The 17,449-nt window shown below is 42.0% G+C and overlaps 1 protein-coding gene across 1 annotated transcript in view; it reads left to right on the plus strand.

The window, feature by feature from the left end:
- nhlrc2 (NHL repeat containing 2) overlaps positions 1 to 17,449 on the plus strand; it is a 28,513-nt gene that overhangs the window by 4,078 nt on the left and 6,986 nt on the right. The window contains exons 3-11 of the mRNA XM_050059985.1: positions 2,600 to 2,649; positions 3,066 to 3,471; positions 5,422 to 5,543; positions 5,642 to 5,771; positions 9,593 to 9,686; positions 9,848 to 10,079; positions 16,181 to 16,303; positions 16,508 to 16,717; positions 16,886 to 17,099. Coding sequence (XP_049915942.1) covers positions 2,600 to 2,649; positions 3,066 to 3,471; positions 5,422 to 5,543; positions 5,642 to 5,771; positions 9,593 to 9,686; positions 9,848 to 10,079; positions 16,181 to 16,303; positions 16,508 to 16,717; positions 16,886 to 17,099 — 1,581 coding nt within the window. The remainder of the gene's footprint in view (positions 1 to 2,599; positions 2,650 to 3,065; positions 3,472 to 5,421; positions 5,544 to 5,641; positions 5,772 to 9,592; positions 9,687 to 9,847; positions 10,080 to 16,180; positions 16,304 to 16,507; positions 16,718 to 16,885; positions 17,100 to 17,449) is intronic.

Consider the following 17,449-nt stretch of genomic DNA (forward strand, 5'->3'; position numbering starts at 1 on the left):
GTCAAGCAACAGCCAAATTATTAGAAAAAGTATACTTAGAAAAAGTAGCACTGGCTCAGCAGGGAGGGAGCACAACTCCATTGGTATCTATATTATGTGTCATGCTGCGTCACAGGATCATGTGTAAGTTCACTGGGGCAAAGGAGCTGCAGTACATCAACTTGACTTCTCTTTTTGCCCAAGAGCATAAGGACCCTTATCTCAGCTGTGAAGAGACAGTTTCTAAAAATATTTCCAAGCAAGTGCATACAGGGCCCATAATTGTCCCCCCGCTGTAGTCCACTGTATGGCTCTTTATATAGCCACTCCACGCAGAGCATTATCACATCCGACTGACTCTTTCATCCCGCTGGCCCTTCACGGGATCATCTGAGGAAGCCGTGCAGCTTGAAATTCAGTTGCGAGCCAGGCAGGACGCAGAGCACACACACACATTATCTCACTCGCCTTATCTTTGGCACTGCTATGGGTACATTCTGTTTGCTGCTCTGGTCAGTGAGGTGTGGGAGCCACCCTGTCCAGTCACTCCCACTGTCCAACACCCACCCACCCATCGTCACTGCAATCTGTGCTGCTACTATACTGCACGGGTGACGAAATCCGCTGCAGATGGTTTGAGTTTGAAGGTTTGGATCTCTTGTGTTTTTATGTCTGAGGGCGGCTCGGTGATGTGAGGGAAAGGAAATGTCAGGAGTGAAGAGTGTTTATGTCATTGTCAGTGGAAGTGGCCTGCGGTGTTGTGCTATAAAAAAGGCAGGATGAAATCTAAATTAAAATAAAAGCTTGGCCTGTTTTGTGCTACAAATAACAAACTAATTATGTGCAAATTAGAGATGCAACAATTAATCGATTAGTTGTCTACTATTAAATGAATCAACAATAAGTGTAGTCGATACATATCGATTCTGAATATCTGAAATGGTTTCAGCTCTCAGTTTCTGCTGTCTCTTCTCTTGGACAGTGAGTTGTGACACACACTGCAGCGTCCCCATAGCCCCGCATCCTCTCACTCACTCACAATGCTGTCCTCTCATCACTGGCTTTATTCGTTGGGGTTGCATGTAAGCATTTGCAGCATGGTTTTGTTTTGTTTTTCACTTGCTCATCTCTGAGAGGAAACTGAATGTCTCCGGGTTGTGGACAAAACAAGATGTTTCAGGACATCATCTTTGGCTTTGGGAAACACGTGAACATTTTTCACCATTTTATTGACCAAACAACTAATCGATTAATCAAGTAAATAATCAACGAATTCATTTACAATGAAAAAAATTGTTAGTTACAGCCATAGCGTGAACATATGCGCATTAATTATGAAATTAAAGTTACTTCAAATTGTTTTCTCACCTGAATTAAATCGATTAGTTGAGATTCAACAGTTCAAACTGTTTCACTTTATTCTGTGGACATTAAACAGATCATCGATAGCAGTGGTTCCCAGTCTTTTTCCTCAAGGAACCCCGTTTCTATCATATGACTAATAAGTGACATATTTTATGGGTATTTAATGTTATATTCAATGCATAACAGTCATAGTACAGATCAACTGATAAAATGCACTATTAAACCAAATTGAAAACGTAATGACTGCAGGAGGTTTTGTGTACAACGAGCGGTTTGGATGAATTTTGAGCAAATGTCTTTTCAAAAAGTTTTCTTACACTCCTTAAACCAAAAAGGCCCTGTGACCCACCTGTGAAGCTTTTGTGACCCCTAGTAGGGTTGAGACCCCCAGGTCAGGAACCAGCGATCTATGGAGTACATGTAACAAGTCATAAACATACCTACATGTTCTCAGAATAATTTTGTTGAACTTGAGCTCAAGTTTAACTCAAATATTCTGAGAGTATGTAGTGAATTGTCACATGTACCCTGTAGATAAACGTCTACAGACAAAGCCTATTACCCATGTTTGTCATTGATACACAACAGTTTCAGACTCAGTGCCTCAGAATGACACGAGTAAAGAAGCGACTGTGTTTCCAAAAAGAATCCCACAGGGATCGGAGAACAGGAAGGAAACTCGAGATATCTCTTATGTAAGGCCACTTCAAATTTTAGCTCCAAAACAAAGTGTTCACAGAGCATCACAAACTTGCCTCTTTCCACAGTTTTAGGCGTTCCTGTCTATTTAGATGTTCGTTTGTCCTTGTCAAAAGTCACAAATTCTAACTAATCGCCCTCATCGTCGATACAATACAGGTAGTGTTCATCGTCTTTGAAGACTGCTGCGAAAAACATTTACAGCCTGGAGGCGCTTAAACATTTCCAAGAACCTCTGTGAGGCTGTCGTTTTGCTGCAGGGTCACTGATAACAAAGCGAGACAGTCGAGGGTTCCAGTCGAAAATCATCCGTTTCCCTCCTTCTCCCCAATCCTCTTTGACGTGCACGTGTGTGTGTGATGTTGGCGTCTTGTTTATGATCAAGCTTATGCAACTTGTTGACACAGTGATTTAGAGCTTTACTAGACGGACACATGTCAAGTCACAACAAGTTTTTATTGTGAGCACAGATAAGTCAAATCACTTACTGTTCTGTTATGTTTGGCTCTGTTTTATTTTTGTCTTTGTGTCTCTATTTGTTTAATCTCCCTCTCAGATGGATTGGTTATTGTTGGTGTGCACTCAGCTAAATTCCCCAATGAGAAGGTAAGTGTTTTCATTGTTCTTCATCATTTTTACCTCTCCGTAGGCCGCTCTGCTTGTGCATTCTTTCTGCATTTTCATCACTGCAAAGTATCGACAAATATGTGTAATTTTCAGCATGATGGAAGACAACACGACCCACTCTTTCCTCAGGCAGGAAATCAAAGCACCAAAGCATTAATCTGGAATGTTACACCAGCGTGCCAGAATTAGAGTCTGATTTTGGCAGCTCAGTTGATAACTATCAGAATGATCATATCTGAAATTATTTTTGTTATCAGTGTAAGACCATAAAACATGCTCAGATCTTTAGAAAATCCCCCTGATACTCTCCTCTCATTTATTCTGTATAAACATAGCACTGATGCTTTTCTGTCGTACATGATCATTCGTCTATGCTTGTCTCCAACCTTTCAAAGGTCCTGGACAACGTCCGCAGCGCTGTGCTCCGCTATGACATCTGCCACCCAGTCGTGAACGACAGTGAAGCACACCTGTGGCATGAACTGGAGGTGTCCTGCTGGCCCACGCTGGTCCTACTGGGCCCACGTGGCAACCTGCTCTTCTCCCTGGTGGGTGAAGGCCACCGCGACAGGCTGATGCTTTTCACTGACAGCGCCCTCCATCACTATGGGGAGCAGGGTCTCCTGAAAACACACCAAGTGGGGATCAAGCTGTACCGAGACTCGCTGCCACCCAGCGTCCTGTCTTTTCCCGGGAAGGTGGCCGTAGACGACAGCAAGAAAAGACTGGCCATAGCGGACACTGGGCATCACCAGATTCTGGTGGTGTCCACAACTGGACAGCTGTTATATGTCATAGGAGGTAAGAGGGAGGAAACTTGATGGTGATTTGCAGTGTAATGGGCTTAAAGTTGCATAAATGTCTGTAGGGATGGCAACTGATAAGATTCCTGATTCATTTTCTGTGTAGGTTTTCAGTGTCAGCGCAACTGTTTCATTATTTTCTAAGCAAAAAAATCTGCTAAGCCTGCCTGCGTGGCGCTAATGCTATTATAACAGGACATCCACCCTTGGTAATGGCCATACTGCTTGGTCTGGAAGCAGTGACACTCGTGCGTAGGGTCACACACAGGGCAATCCTCAAATTCAAGCTTACGTTGCATAAGACGTTTCATCGTATTGCTGATGTTTCCACCCTTGAAATTGTCATTTTTATAGACATTTCATCTCTCCTCGTGAAAGTAAGTCACCCTTTTGACCGTGTCCTCAACTCCACGGTGACTCCTTCTTGTTGCGAGTTCCTAGCAGTGTAAACACATGGGTCTGATGTCATTGTTACACCTTTGGCAACTGTCATAAAAACATGGCCGCATCAATAAAAGGAATTGATAAGCTCTGAGGCATACGATTGTAATGGATTTGACAATTTGGAACCAGTTCTTGATTTCCATCCCTTGATGGAAATATGCGTCATATTGAGGTTAAAGTTGCGTAGATATCTGGGTGGGTTGGGTGGAACCTTAAGGTGTCCCTACTAGTAGGATTTTTGTGCTCTTTGATTTGTCATTTAGCACAAAGAAATCATCTCTGAGTTGGTGGAGTAGATATTTAATGCGTGAATTATTAGAATGTGTGCAACTACTTATCCGAAGCCAGGTTGCGTTGCGGGGGCAGCAGGCTGAGCAAAGTGTTCCAGACGTACCTCTCCTCAGCAGTGTTTTCCAGCTCCTCCTGGAGGACCCCACAAGTCTTGTTGTTCCCTTGTTATGATTAGAATCCATGCAAATTGAACAACGGTGTTTAAAGGGAAACGTCACAGATTTTAAACCAGCTCTGTGTCATAAGAATGTGGGTAGTATGTGTGATTGAACTGTGGTAAACTTCCCTCCATCTTGCCAGCACCCAGATGTCCCTGCTCATTTCCCAGCTCAAATTTGTCAGATGATGAGTTTCACGTGCATTCTGGTGGTTGTAGGGAATGTCACAGTCCTTTTACTTTGTTTTCTCTGGTCATGTTGCACCAAATTCAAAAGTATCCGTAGCTTTCTACTGCGTAGACAGCCCCTGTTTAATGAAAGCACCATCTTTCCAGCAGTGTAATACTTCTTTAAACATCACTGGTATTTCTGGAGCTACATGGCAGACTGTGTTGTCCCCAGACCAACAGAGTTTGGCAACAACAGGGACGACCACACACTGGGGACTGGCACTGTTCTTACTGTGGACAAATTGAGGTTTAAAAAAAAAGAACATTTATTTGTGTAAGAAGTTTGAAGCGTCAAGCAAATTGTTTCTGTATCAAATCATCCTGAGCACATTTGTTAATGCACTATAAGGACAGTAGATTAAAAATCAGTCACACTCTCAAGTAATTATCGCACTTACAGAAAGTGAAGGCCACCTGTGCTCCAGCTGTTAATGGGCGAGAACGCCTGTACAAATCCCTCGTATTAGTAATCATAAAATCATCAGTCATATCTTTTCAGGCAGGGAAGATTAAAAAAAAATGCCTCAATCCACCTCTTGTGTTAACTGAAAGATAAGTGAATATGTGAGGAACAATTAAAGTGCTGTTGCTTAGTAACCTGTCAATGTCAAAAACTTTTATGAGTCACATCGGACCACAGATAAATGTCAAATACCCGAACATGCCGAGTCTGAAGGTGCACAAATTCCCCTGCAGAGCTTTAATATGACAGTGGTGGTGAAGAGGAAGACATATAAATAACTGATCTGTCATCAGAGATGCATCCACATGGTGTAACACACACACAGACTTTTAAGTTTCATGTGATTATCATTTCTGTCCCAGGGCCTAAAAGTGGGAGACAAGATGGCGACTTGTCCGAAGCTTCCTTTAACTCCCCTCAGGGTGTGGCCATCAAAGGGGACATTGTATACGTGGCTGACACCGAAAACCACCTGATCCGAAAGGTAGCACCCTAAACTATCTCTTAAAATCACTGCTTTAATTAAATTCGATGTCACTTGATTTTTATCCGTATATCTCTGCCTGTCTGTCCGGGTTTCAGATTGACCTGTCGGAGGGAAGAGTTAGCACTCTCGCCGGAGTTGGAGCTCAAGGCACGGACAAAGAGGGCGGCGCCATGGGACCTCAGCAGCCCATCAGCTCTCCTTGGGATGTGACTCTTGGCACCGCCGGTGAGTCTTGTGGCGCGGTCGGACGGGAACCAGAAGGGCGATGTTTTATTGTCTCTCCCCTCTGTGCCTGCCCTTGCTCTCGTCACCTGTTTTATTTCTGAACGCTGCCACGCAATCAATAATTCTTGAGAGAGAAACAGAGGACAGTGCAGCCCTCTTGTCTCAGATTGCCTGGGTATTTTTTGAGTCTCATCATTTCACAGGTCACAGTTCAGTCAGACTGAGGTGTAGATAAAGGAGCGGAGGTCTGTAAACAACAGGAAGTGACTACATCTCACCCGATAAGAAAAAACCAGGGTGATCACACCTTTTAGAGGAATTGTTTGCAACTTGCATTCGCAGTGTTCTTGGAGGCAAATAGTTAACGGGAGTTAGCAATGTAGCTCGGCCCCAGCCCATGTAGGGCTTTGTATACAAGGAGGAGGAGCTTAAAATCAGTTCTAAATGTAACAGGAAGTCAGTGCAGAGCAGCTCAGTGGCCTGATGTGCTCTCTCCTCTTGGTTCTGGTTCGTTGCCAAGCTGCAGAGTTTTGAATGAGCTGATGTCTCTCAGAGGTGTTTTTTGAAAGGCCAGTAAAAAGAGCGTCAGTTTGAAATAAAGACATGAATCAGTGTCTCGGCAGCCTTTTGATTTAGAAATGGTCGTACCGTAGCTGTGTTTCTCTGTGTTTCATGTCTGTTTCCACTTAAAGTTATTTAATCTACAGTTTAGGATGTCACCCATGGGGGATGCTCAGTAAACTTCTTTGCCAGAATCCCTCATTTTTGTTCTACTGAATCACTCTGAGGCTAAAAATCAATATGGGATCAAAACTGCACAAGTCACAAAGGACTGTGAAGTACCTGACAAGGTCTTTTCATTTTCCTACAAAGTAATCTCAGACTTCCAGTTCCAGTTCCAGTGCTTTGCCTTATTATTTTTGCCTTTGGCATTCAGAGTTTCTTTATTATCAATCTTTTGTACAAAGTTGTCACACATTACCTTTTTTCATCAAAGCAGAAAGCTTTTTTAACTCGGCTTTCGAATCTTGCAGACATTTTGTCCCTAAGTGTTGAGTGTATGTGTTGTGTTGCCATCAGGCCTTGTTACCTGGGGGCATTGCAGATTCTACATCAGTCAGCATAGAGTTGTTGTCATACACACACACACACACACACAGAGGCCATACCAGCAGATTCCTTAAAACAATATATACACCTTGCAGACAGTACTGTATGTTGCTGCTAAATTTGGCGTTATTGTTCTGCTCTCCAGGCTGTTATCATTTAGACATGTTGAATATGAGGTTATCATGTACAGCTTGAGCCTTATTTATGTTTTGGTCATTAAGTGAAATATTATTTAAAAATGTCTATTAATTTCTTTGCTTTCTTCACTTTCGGAGAAAACTACAAGCCCTTAATAGCCAGTTATTTATTTATTTATTTATTTATTTTTCATGCAGGCTTTACATCGATGTAGAGCCTATGCCGTACCCTACGCGCTAGCCAGAGTGCACCTCTTCAAAAATGTCGCGACACAGACACTTAAATTTCACAGAAAAGAAACAATAAATTGTAAAGACAATAAAGCCTCCACAAAATAGCATTTTAAGTTGTGTGTGAGATGTATCCTGGCTTCATATGAGCAGAGGAAATCTCCGCTCGTCGCTAGGCTAATTTATACAATGTAAAATGCCATAGGCTTGTGCTAATAACGTTAGCATGTTATATTTGTGGGAAATATGTGTTTAGAATAAGACAGTTGTTGTGTTGGTGAACCTTGTGAGTTGTAAGGGAGCCAAATTATGTACAGTTACCTTTGTCAAATGTTGCTGTTGCTCCTGGCTTCATATGAGAAAAGGAAAAGATTGCTAGCTGCTAGGCTAATATATACAATGTAAAATGCCATAGGCTTGAGCTAATAACGTTAGCATGTTGTATTTGTTGGGAAAAATGTGTCCAGATAGACAAGTGTTTGTCTGTGAATGCTGCAAGTTATAGAAAAGCTGATTTGTGTACTTCCGATTCTCTCTATTAAGCCATGTTTAGTGTGTGTTTAGTGTGTGTTTTGAATCAACTAAACTTAACAGCACTTCACATAAACCTCCACCACCGACTAGTGTTTTGGAGGTGTAACTGCAGAGTGACACAGACACACCACTGCACAAGTATAAATACTCAAAACGCCCTAGACCACTTGCGTAGGCTACAGCGCAGGCTCTGCAGAAATCATGCTCAAGTAGGTCTGGGTGTCTTAAAATGAGGTGTGGTCAGGCGCGTTGTTGACGTATTGCTATTTGGAGGCAGCAGAAAGCCATTGCGCCATTGACGAACAAAAGCCTGGTTCAAAGTCCAAGTACTTCCTTGATATTTAAAGGGCACAATATTCAGATAGCAAGATGCGTCAGCGTAGGCTGGTCCACAGCGCGTGGATGGGTTTGGTCGGTAAAATAACCATTTATTAATGAGGAAAATATCAATTGCATTCTATAAAGTGTGAACATAGCAGATTAGAGCTGCAAGGCTGCTGTCTGACTCCCCATAAAGAGAGACACTGTGTGCATTTATGTACGAGGAGCAGCATAACTTCATTGATTATTCCAGAAGTTAAAAGTTTAGTTCTGTTTCCTCTGTCAAGTTCATAACCAAAGTTCTTAGTTTTGCAGCTTAAATGTCCCACGATATTTGCTGCAGTGACAATACTTACTGCATTACTCTACAATTGCAGGCACGCCTGGCTCTTAAAGGGAATGGGAGATAACACACTGATTGGTTGAATTTATATTATGCCCCAAAACACACCTATGATGAATTAATTAAGGGACTAAATACAACCCTTTTGCCTCTTGCGCCCACTTTGCGCCCAGATTACGCTTCGTTTAACCAGCAAAAGTTGTCAACAAGTCCTAAATGCACCTCACACCATGCATTATAGATCATTAATACAGGGCTCTGAGGTGTTGTAAGAGCCGACAGTTGTAGTTAAAGTAAAATGTAAGCATGTGTTGTGACTGCCCCATTAATGTTGTGCACCTAATTAAACAAAGGATGAAAGTGTACGCCTGGACAGAGCTGTTTATTCTGCCTGTGGCGTGTACAACACTCATCAACAGTCAGTTGTCACATGTTAGTTTGAATTATTAATCACAGTGAATTTAAAGCATTAACTCCAAAAAATTTAGGGCCATTAGTCTGATTATTTCTCACTGCAAACAGCCTGTAAGCACAAGATAATCAGTCATGGGAGCATGTAATGAACGGCTTGATGGATGACACAGCCTGCTGGTTTGCACATCACCACATGGTTTGGGGATGTGATATCAGACCTTTAACTCCACCAACATTGTCCTCTGAGAGTACATCCAAACACTCATTGCATATTCATGATTTATTCCCCATGTGTATGAATAATTAAGAGGACCCAACACCTTTTGAACTGTAAAGAACCACAGTGAAATTGATGCTGTCAGATGTTCCTGACAGTCCGCCAGATGTGATCAAGAAGGTCCGAGCTCTGCGCTGCATTAAAAATACAACTGAGATACTGCATGTCTGTAAGGGTTGTGTGTTTATCATGATGACAGTATTGTCTCTGCTGAATGCATCTGAGGCGGCATATGGCCTTTGTCAGTGAGGCTGCCATCACTTAAACCTGCACAGCTGCGTTTCTGACTCAATTTTTGGCACCCCGCCTTCACCAAACAATCACAACTTATTGTCTCAGTCAGCAGACATATTTCGTTGTAATAGTAGTCTAAACATCTGAAAGGACAAAAAGGTTGTCTTAAAAGTTTCCTGGTTCAAAGAGAGTTTGTTTTTGTGTGTGTTTGTATGTGTAGGCGGTGATGAAGATAACGTGCTGTGGATAGCCATGGCAGGGACCCACCAGATCTGGGCTTTGTTCCTGGCAGATGGGAAACTGCCCAAAGGAAGGTGAGAGACTGACACATGACCACCATGGCCTCTTGGCTGCAGCCTCTCTGAGTCACTAATAACTAAATAAGCAAATAGAAATGATAAGAAGAGAAAATGTACTCCTAATATCCAGCAATGTATGCAAGTGTTTTGTAATGTCTATTTCAAAATGTAAACAGTGAGTCCAAGGCAGGGACGTGCATGCGATGGGCAGGCAGCGGCAACGAGGAGAACCGAAACAACGCCTACCCCCACAAGGCTGGCTTTGCTCAGCCTTCAGGCCTGGCTCCAGCCCCAGAGGAGCCCTGGGGCTGCCTGTATGTGGCCGACAGCGAAAGCAGCACCATCCGCACGCTGGCACTGAAGGATGGAGCCGTCAAGTTGCTGGTCGGGGGAGAGAGAGACCCCCTGGTGGGTGTGCAGCAGTTGATGGATGGATGACAGCATGTTGGATGAATGTATAACTGAATGAATGTATTTCTTCACATCATTTCGTACTTGTAATTGATACCTTTTAGTTGATTTCATTACATTATTATGGTCAGGCGGTTCATGTCCAACCAGCCACAGAGAACAAGCACCAAGTGAATCGGAAGTGTCTTTGAAGCTGAATTTGAAAATACATACTGTGTTCCAAATTGCTTACTTTTTTTATACTTCAAATGCGACAGATTTATGAGCAAGAGGGTCAAAGTTCAAGGCACAACGCCAAGACAAAGTAGTCTGTCTAAGTTGTATGACTATGCCATACAACAGTACGTACTTTGTAAAGGCAACTTCTGGACGTACTGAAAGTTAATAATTCAGAGCGCAGCCTCAGGCCCTGATCACACAGAAAGCGTTTTAGCAGCTGGAGACGCCATTTTGTAATTGATTTTAATAAGAATGAAGCTTTTTGTTCGCAGTTTTTTGCATTGCGACGCGCCTGGCATTTTTGCTGTAGCTCTCTGAACTCGTCGCGTTGAAGAAACTTCGACTCAGAGTGAATAAACGCCCCACGTCATCTCTTGTGTCGTCATGGTCACGACAAGTTTACAGTTGGTAAACAATGGAGGAGAAGCTGGTGGTAGCGGTTGCTGGATACCCAGAGCTATACGGTCCGACCATAGACAGCAGGTTGTCAAACTGCCCAGAGTCATCCTCAAATATGCCTGGAAACAGCCATAATCGAGGTGAAGCTCCTGGACCAACTGGTGGTACTCCCCATTACCCACTCTCTTTTTTTAGGGGCTCATGTACCCACACAGATCTCCGTTTCCCTGCGCCCAACAAACTGTTTACTGACAGCCTCTCACCCTCAACCAGAGCTACAGCAAGTACACTCTGCCTTTCTATTTTAGGAACTAGCTACTAACTACAGTCAAATAACTAAAATGATTAAATAAACAGTAGATTGATTACACAGCGACCTGCAGCCCTCCCCTTCCTGACCTTAGCCCCTCCCACCAGACAATCACATAAGCACACACTTCTTACAATAACCTGTATGAATACTTGTATTTAATTTTAATCATTCTGATTGTCATCGTGATCCCGATGCTCTTATAAGTGGCAATTCCATGAGAAGTACCATCTTGTAAAGCCCTTTGAGGTGACATACTGTGATTTGAGGCTCTAGCTACAAAAACGTGACGCACCTGCAAAAAATTTGGCTCCAGTTAGCGCAAAACAAAACTGTTAGCAGCATTTTTGCTCCTTCCCAGAAACGCTTTTATTTAGTTTATTGTCAGACTCTCTTTTGAATTATCTTCTGACAAGTCCATCTTTATTTATTTTGGTTGCTTTGTAATGCAATTAGTTGTAGCCTATGCTGGAATAGCAACTTTTTCTACAGCATTTCCGCCATTGAATCGGGCTTTAACCATCTGAAAGGATGCACATTTGCATCTGCACAGCCAATAGGAGCACTTTCTCCCTGTCACAGGCTAAAAACAGAGCTAAGAGAAGATGTATAGTGGCCCCTTAGACAACTTGAATTACACTATGCTCAAAGATTAATATGGCATTTTTGCCCAATGACACCAAGACACATTGCCTACCCCAGCTTTAATAGAGTTTTCCTCTTTGGTTGAATGAATTCTCTTCTACCTGGTTAGCATTTTTTGTCAATTGTAGTGTCTCTGTAAAAGAAGAATGTATCATCTAATAATCTTCCAGACAATGCAGTGAACAGCAGCTTGAACAGCAGGTAGTGGGAATTAAAAGTCCATTCCCAAAACAAGAAACTCTCATGAGATACCTTAAACGACAGTATGTCCTGAACCTGGCTGTGCCCCCATCCGTCAGCAGCAAACACACACGCCGTACAACCTGCACATTCATCTGCTGCATTTCCAGCCACAGAAAACACTCGGACAATTATGAAGAAAAATGTTGCACAACATTTTGGATCACTCCTGGGCAATCACAAGGTTTCAGGGCCATTTCTTCATAGATAGAAAATATTGATTTAAAAGACAAAAAGCCATAAATAAACACAGCCACTCTTGTTTGTGGCTGAAACAAAGCCTGAAGACATTTTTTGGGAAATTACTTTCATGTCCTCACAGTCGTGCTGCTGTAGGTTTCTTTTTTTTTTTCATTCTGCCACACTGGAGTATTTTTGGAAAGTCCTAAGAGCTCTGAAGTAGTCACTCATGAGAGCGGGGAGTAATTAACTGGAGAGTCGTATACCATTTATTCAGCTTGGCCATGAGTCAGCAAAAACCATTAAAATATATTGTGAGTTGAGCTCTCCTCACTTTACAATACAGTGTTTTAAGTATTTAAAGGAGCACTTCAACGTTTCACATTCTCACCAAGAGTTACTGTTAGTGAGAGGATCAATAACACTCTAATATATAGCTACAGAGAGCAGCCATTTAGCTTAGCTTAGCAAAAAGACTGGAGACAGGGGGACACAGCCCACCTATTAGCCAAAAAGGCTTCGGTATATAGGAGAATATTGTAGTAGAATTTTGTAGTAGTGTACAACTGATGGTCACTAACCAAGCAATATATCCCATCATGCACCGCGCCAAAGGAACAGACGGACTGTATGAGATGGCAGCAGATACGGATGAGAGGAGAGAGAACAGCTCAGTTACAGCCTGTTGTATATGTTTAACTCATGATTGAGTTAAAGATTACTGCACAGAGATGGACTAACATTAGCAAGCTGGGTTGCTACTAGCTGTGACTTGTGCCATAAAGGCTTCATGCATAAGGTTACACATTATATCCCCAAGGTATTACATGACTAGCTGGTGAAACAAATGTCAGCATATCGAATGGAAAATGGAAAATTACTTACATTAATGGGACAGTTTGCAATATGGAAAATGGAAAATTACTTACATTAATGGGACAGTTTGCAATCATGCTGCTCTCTCTCCTCTTGTATGTCTGCCAGGGTAACTTTATCAATAGGCCTATGTTTAATGTGCACACAGCAGCACAACACAATACAACACAAACTGCTACAAAGTACTTTGTAACATTATTTATTTATTATGAATTAATTTTGGGAAGCCGACGTACAATTGTTGGACAGAAATGACATCATGAACAGCGCAGAGAAGATGACCGAGTAATGTCCAAAAGTATTTTATGTAACAGATGAGCTCACTATATAGTCCTTTACATAGAACTCCCTATATAGTCAGTAGAGAGTTATGACTGAATGAATGATTTCAGACACCTGGACGAGAGGGTGGAGCTAACCCTAACGCTAGCTGCAAGCTTGGTTAGCATGGTGCATATCTGTTGTTAACTGTGATAATGCTAATGCTAATTTAGGCTTCTAAAAATCAGCCTTAAAACCAATATAACAATATGTACTGTCCAGAAAAGCCAAATATCTGACTCCTGAGACGGTCTTTCAGTACAAAGTTAACTTTCATGAACTGAAAACACACTGCAATAGCAACAGCTACAGCTACATCTATACCATACATACATATTATACATAACTTTAAACCTTGATAATATTTACACAGGTGAGTTATATAAAAATGTAACTGTTTTTGTACCAGACTATAAACATGTTTATTTCTGCTGTAAGGCTGCACATTTTAAAGGGATAGTGCACCCAAAAATGAAAATTCAGCCATTATCTACTCACCCATATGCTGATGGAAGCTCAGGTGAAGTTGTAGTTGTAGTTGAGATCCCAGGGGAGAGGGGGTAGCAACACGACTCCACCTAATGGAGGCTTACGGCACCCCAGATTCAAACGTCCAAAAACACATAATTGAAACCACAAAATATCTCCATACTGCTCGTCCATAGTGATCAAGTGTCCTGAAGCCCCGACATAAAAAGTTTTGAAAAACGTCATTTGAACTCTGTTTTTAGCTTCATTGTAGCCTGTAGCTCTGACTGCTTCTCTGTACACCGTGCTCACCGAACGCACATGGGCACTGCGTTCATGTGTGTTCACGTGCTTTCACTGGTCTTGAGCGCAAGTGCGCACACGAGGCACATGAGGCTAAAAACAGAGTTCAAATGACGTTTTTCCAAACAACGTTTTATGTGAGTGTTGTGAGGACTCTAAAACTTCACCTGAGCCTCCCTTGGCATATGGGTGAGTAGATAATGGCTGAATTTTCATTTTTGGGTGCACTAACCCTTTAACACGGGGATCTATGGGGATTTTCTTGCTTTGGACCCAGCCTCAAGTGGCCATTTGAGGAACTGCAATTTTTGACATTGGCTTCATTTTATCAGCCCCAGAGGTTGCCGTTTGGTTAATTCGTGAGCTCTAGAGATGCTGTTTGGGGATGCCAGGCTAGCTGTTTCCCCCAGTTTTCAGTCTTTTTGTCAAACTAAGTTAATCATCTGCTGGCTATGGCTTCGTATTTTGCATATAGACAATCTTCTCATCTTACTGTCGGCAAGAAAGTTAACAAGTGTACTCCACACAAAATGTCCAACTATTCCTTTAACCCCATTAATTTTTTATTCATTGTCTTTTTCCTGTTTTTAATTTAATCTAATTTTAAATTATTATTTAATTTAATTAAATTATTATTATTATTATTATTATTATTATCGCTGTTGTTCTTATTATTAATTATAATAATAATTTAATTTAATTTTAATTTTCTTTTTGTAAAGTTTTCAAAATGCCTGTATTTTTTCTCAAAGTTAACAAGTGAGAAACTTGTATGGACATTTTGCTGTGTTTCAGTATAGCTCTTTCAAAAAGAGAGAAACGACTGATTGCTCTGTATATACAAACGTACATCAAAACCTTGTGTTGATTGCTCGTGGAGAACGGGAAACAACAGGATTGACAGGAAGGCAATCCAGGCATTCCAAAAAATATAGAAAATGAGGAAAGAAAAATAAAAAAACTTTATTGTTGTGGTTAAATCATTTAAAGGGCCAACATGTTTCGACCACTGCAGGTCTTCATCAGGGCTTTTTCAATACAACACAGGTATTGTCCCAACCTATAGTAGCAGGAACCAATAGGAGGCCATCACATGACCCAGATAATGACGTGACAGGTGAAAAAATAGACAATAATGGAAAAATAACAGGTTAGTAAAAAAACACAGGGTACTTATTCAGCTCTCCTTATATCCCATTCTTCTTCTGTCCTAGTTCAAGCACATCCTTCACACAATGTTTTCACATTTCTGCGAACAGCTGCATCACAATCTGAAATAGAGGTCACACTCCTGCGGTGAAGGTGAACATGTGAGCACAAGTGAACCCGCTGGCGTTTTAATGTGCTTCTGCTTGTGCAATAACAGATTTTCTCAAAGATTTTCTCTCTTTCTCTCTCTTTCTTTATTTTCTCTCTTTCAGAGCTGTGGAGAGTCAGCGAGCCGTAGAGAATCATGAGACCTTTTATGAAATCGTTGTCTCTTATTTATTTTTTTTTATCAGCGGACTGATACAGAATGAGAGGCTGTTTCTTTCAGTTCTTCCCGATTCTTAGCAAATTGGTTGTTAATTGGCCATAATAGTTATTTATCTGTTTGGGTCATGTTGACCTGAAACAATCTGAGCTGTCTGCTTCTGGTCACTGTCAGTAAGAACCGGAAGAATGTTCCCATTTGTTGTATTTTAATGGCATTTATCATTAATGTTGTGCTTTGCTGCAAAACTTCCCAAAAATGACTCATCTAACTATTTTTAGCACGGTGACTAATGCGATTTAAAGATATTGTTATCTCTCTGGTGTTTCTTACAAAAGTGGTTACTGATATGAATTATTCAGAACCCTTTAAAATAATGAAGCCCGTGTTGCTTTAATGTTTTTATTTTAAGTGTTCTTCAAATAAAAAGTGATCATTTTCACTTTATGGGAAAGGCTTCAGAAGAGAGTGCTTTATCTCGATGGTTAAAAAGCCTCCTTTTCTTCTCTTAACTAAACTGAAAATGTTTCAATTCAGTTAGAGGCGGTTCACAAATTTAGATTGGATGTGTTGTTCTTTGACCTATTTTGATATTTAGACGCAGGGGTCACAAGTTGCCGCTTGGGTATTATTATCTTAATTTGATCTCTTCTTTTGAACCAGAACCTTTTCGGTTTCGGAGATATAGATGGGAAAGGGGTGGACGCCAAGCTGCAGCATCCTCTCGGCGTCGCCTGGGCTCCCGAACAAAGCCTGCTCTATGTGGCCGACTCCTACAACCACAAGGTAACTGCTGCACATCACAAGGCTGCGGTTCAAAGCTGCAGAGTGCTCACATTTGATGCTTTTCTTGGTATAATGAGTTCCTTTAGGTAGTTGAGTGGATGCACAAAGCATGTATTTCCTTTTGATCTAACACCCATACAGGGAACATACAGGACTTGTGCTTTTTGTGTGATTGTATCTATGTGCCTGTGTAATTATGTACAGATCAAGGTGGTGGATCCAAAGGGAAAGCAGTGTAGCACATTAGCAGGGACTGGAGAGGCTGGAGACATTCTCGGCCCTGAGTTTAATAAATCCTGCTTCAATGAACCCGGAGGACTCTGTGTTGGCAACAATGGCAAGCTTCTCTACGTGGCCGATACCAACAACCACCAAATCAAAGTGCTGGACCTGTCCTCCAAGACTGTTTCACTGGTGAGACCTGTGTGTGTGTGTTCTAACCTTGAGAATGCACGTCACATTTTGTCCACTTGTTTGAAATAAATCTACCCTGAAAGCTAGAAGAGAAAGGACATTGCATGTGTCAGTAGCTTTCTCCTTGCCCCCCTCTAACCCAAACATCCAAATCTCTCTCCCATCCAGTTCCCCATCTCCACGGAGTGCGTAGACGCGGTACCTTCAAAGCCTTTGTTGCCCATCAAAGCCCCCACGCTGCCTAAATCAGCCGCCAGGAAAGAAATGCCACCAGTGGCAGTGTCAGCAGGCCAGACTCTCGTCATGTCGCTCACACTGTCGCTTCCAGAAGGAACCAAACTTACAGAAGAGGCCCCCAGCTGCTGGGCTCTCTCAGCCGAGGGTGAGACAAAGTCATTGTTACAAATACGTGTCAGTGTTAATCCTGCAAGTACAATTGACTTTATAACCACAAGAGGCACCTTGCCATTGGCTAACACCTCTTCCTAACGTACAGTGAGCGAGCAAACGGAGTGTGAAAACTTGTCCAATTATACTATGAGTAACAACAACATTCAGGGAGCCTGTCGGGCCCTCATCGAGTTCTAGTTCACGTCCAGTTAGGAAGAGGTGTAAGCCTGGCCCCGTTACTGTTGCTGCACCTGTCAAGTTCCCTGTTGTTGGGGTGCCCTGATGGCGTACTGCTCTATCCTGCATGTCATCTCCTGTCTTTGCTGTCTGTCTCTTACTACC

The sequence above is a fragment of the Epinephelus moara genome, chromosome 13, assembly GCF_006386435.1.
Source record: "Epinephelus moara isolate mb chromosome 13, YSFRI_EMoa_1.0, whole genome shotgun sequence".
Classification (NCBI taxonomy): domain Eukaryota; kingdom Metazoa; phylum Chordata; class Actinopteri; order Perciformes; family Serranidae; genus Epinephelus; species Epinephelus moara.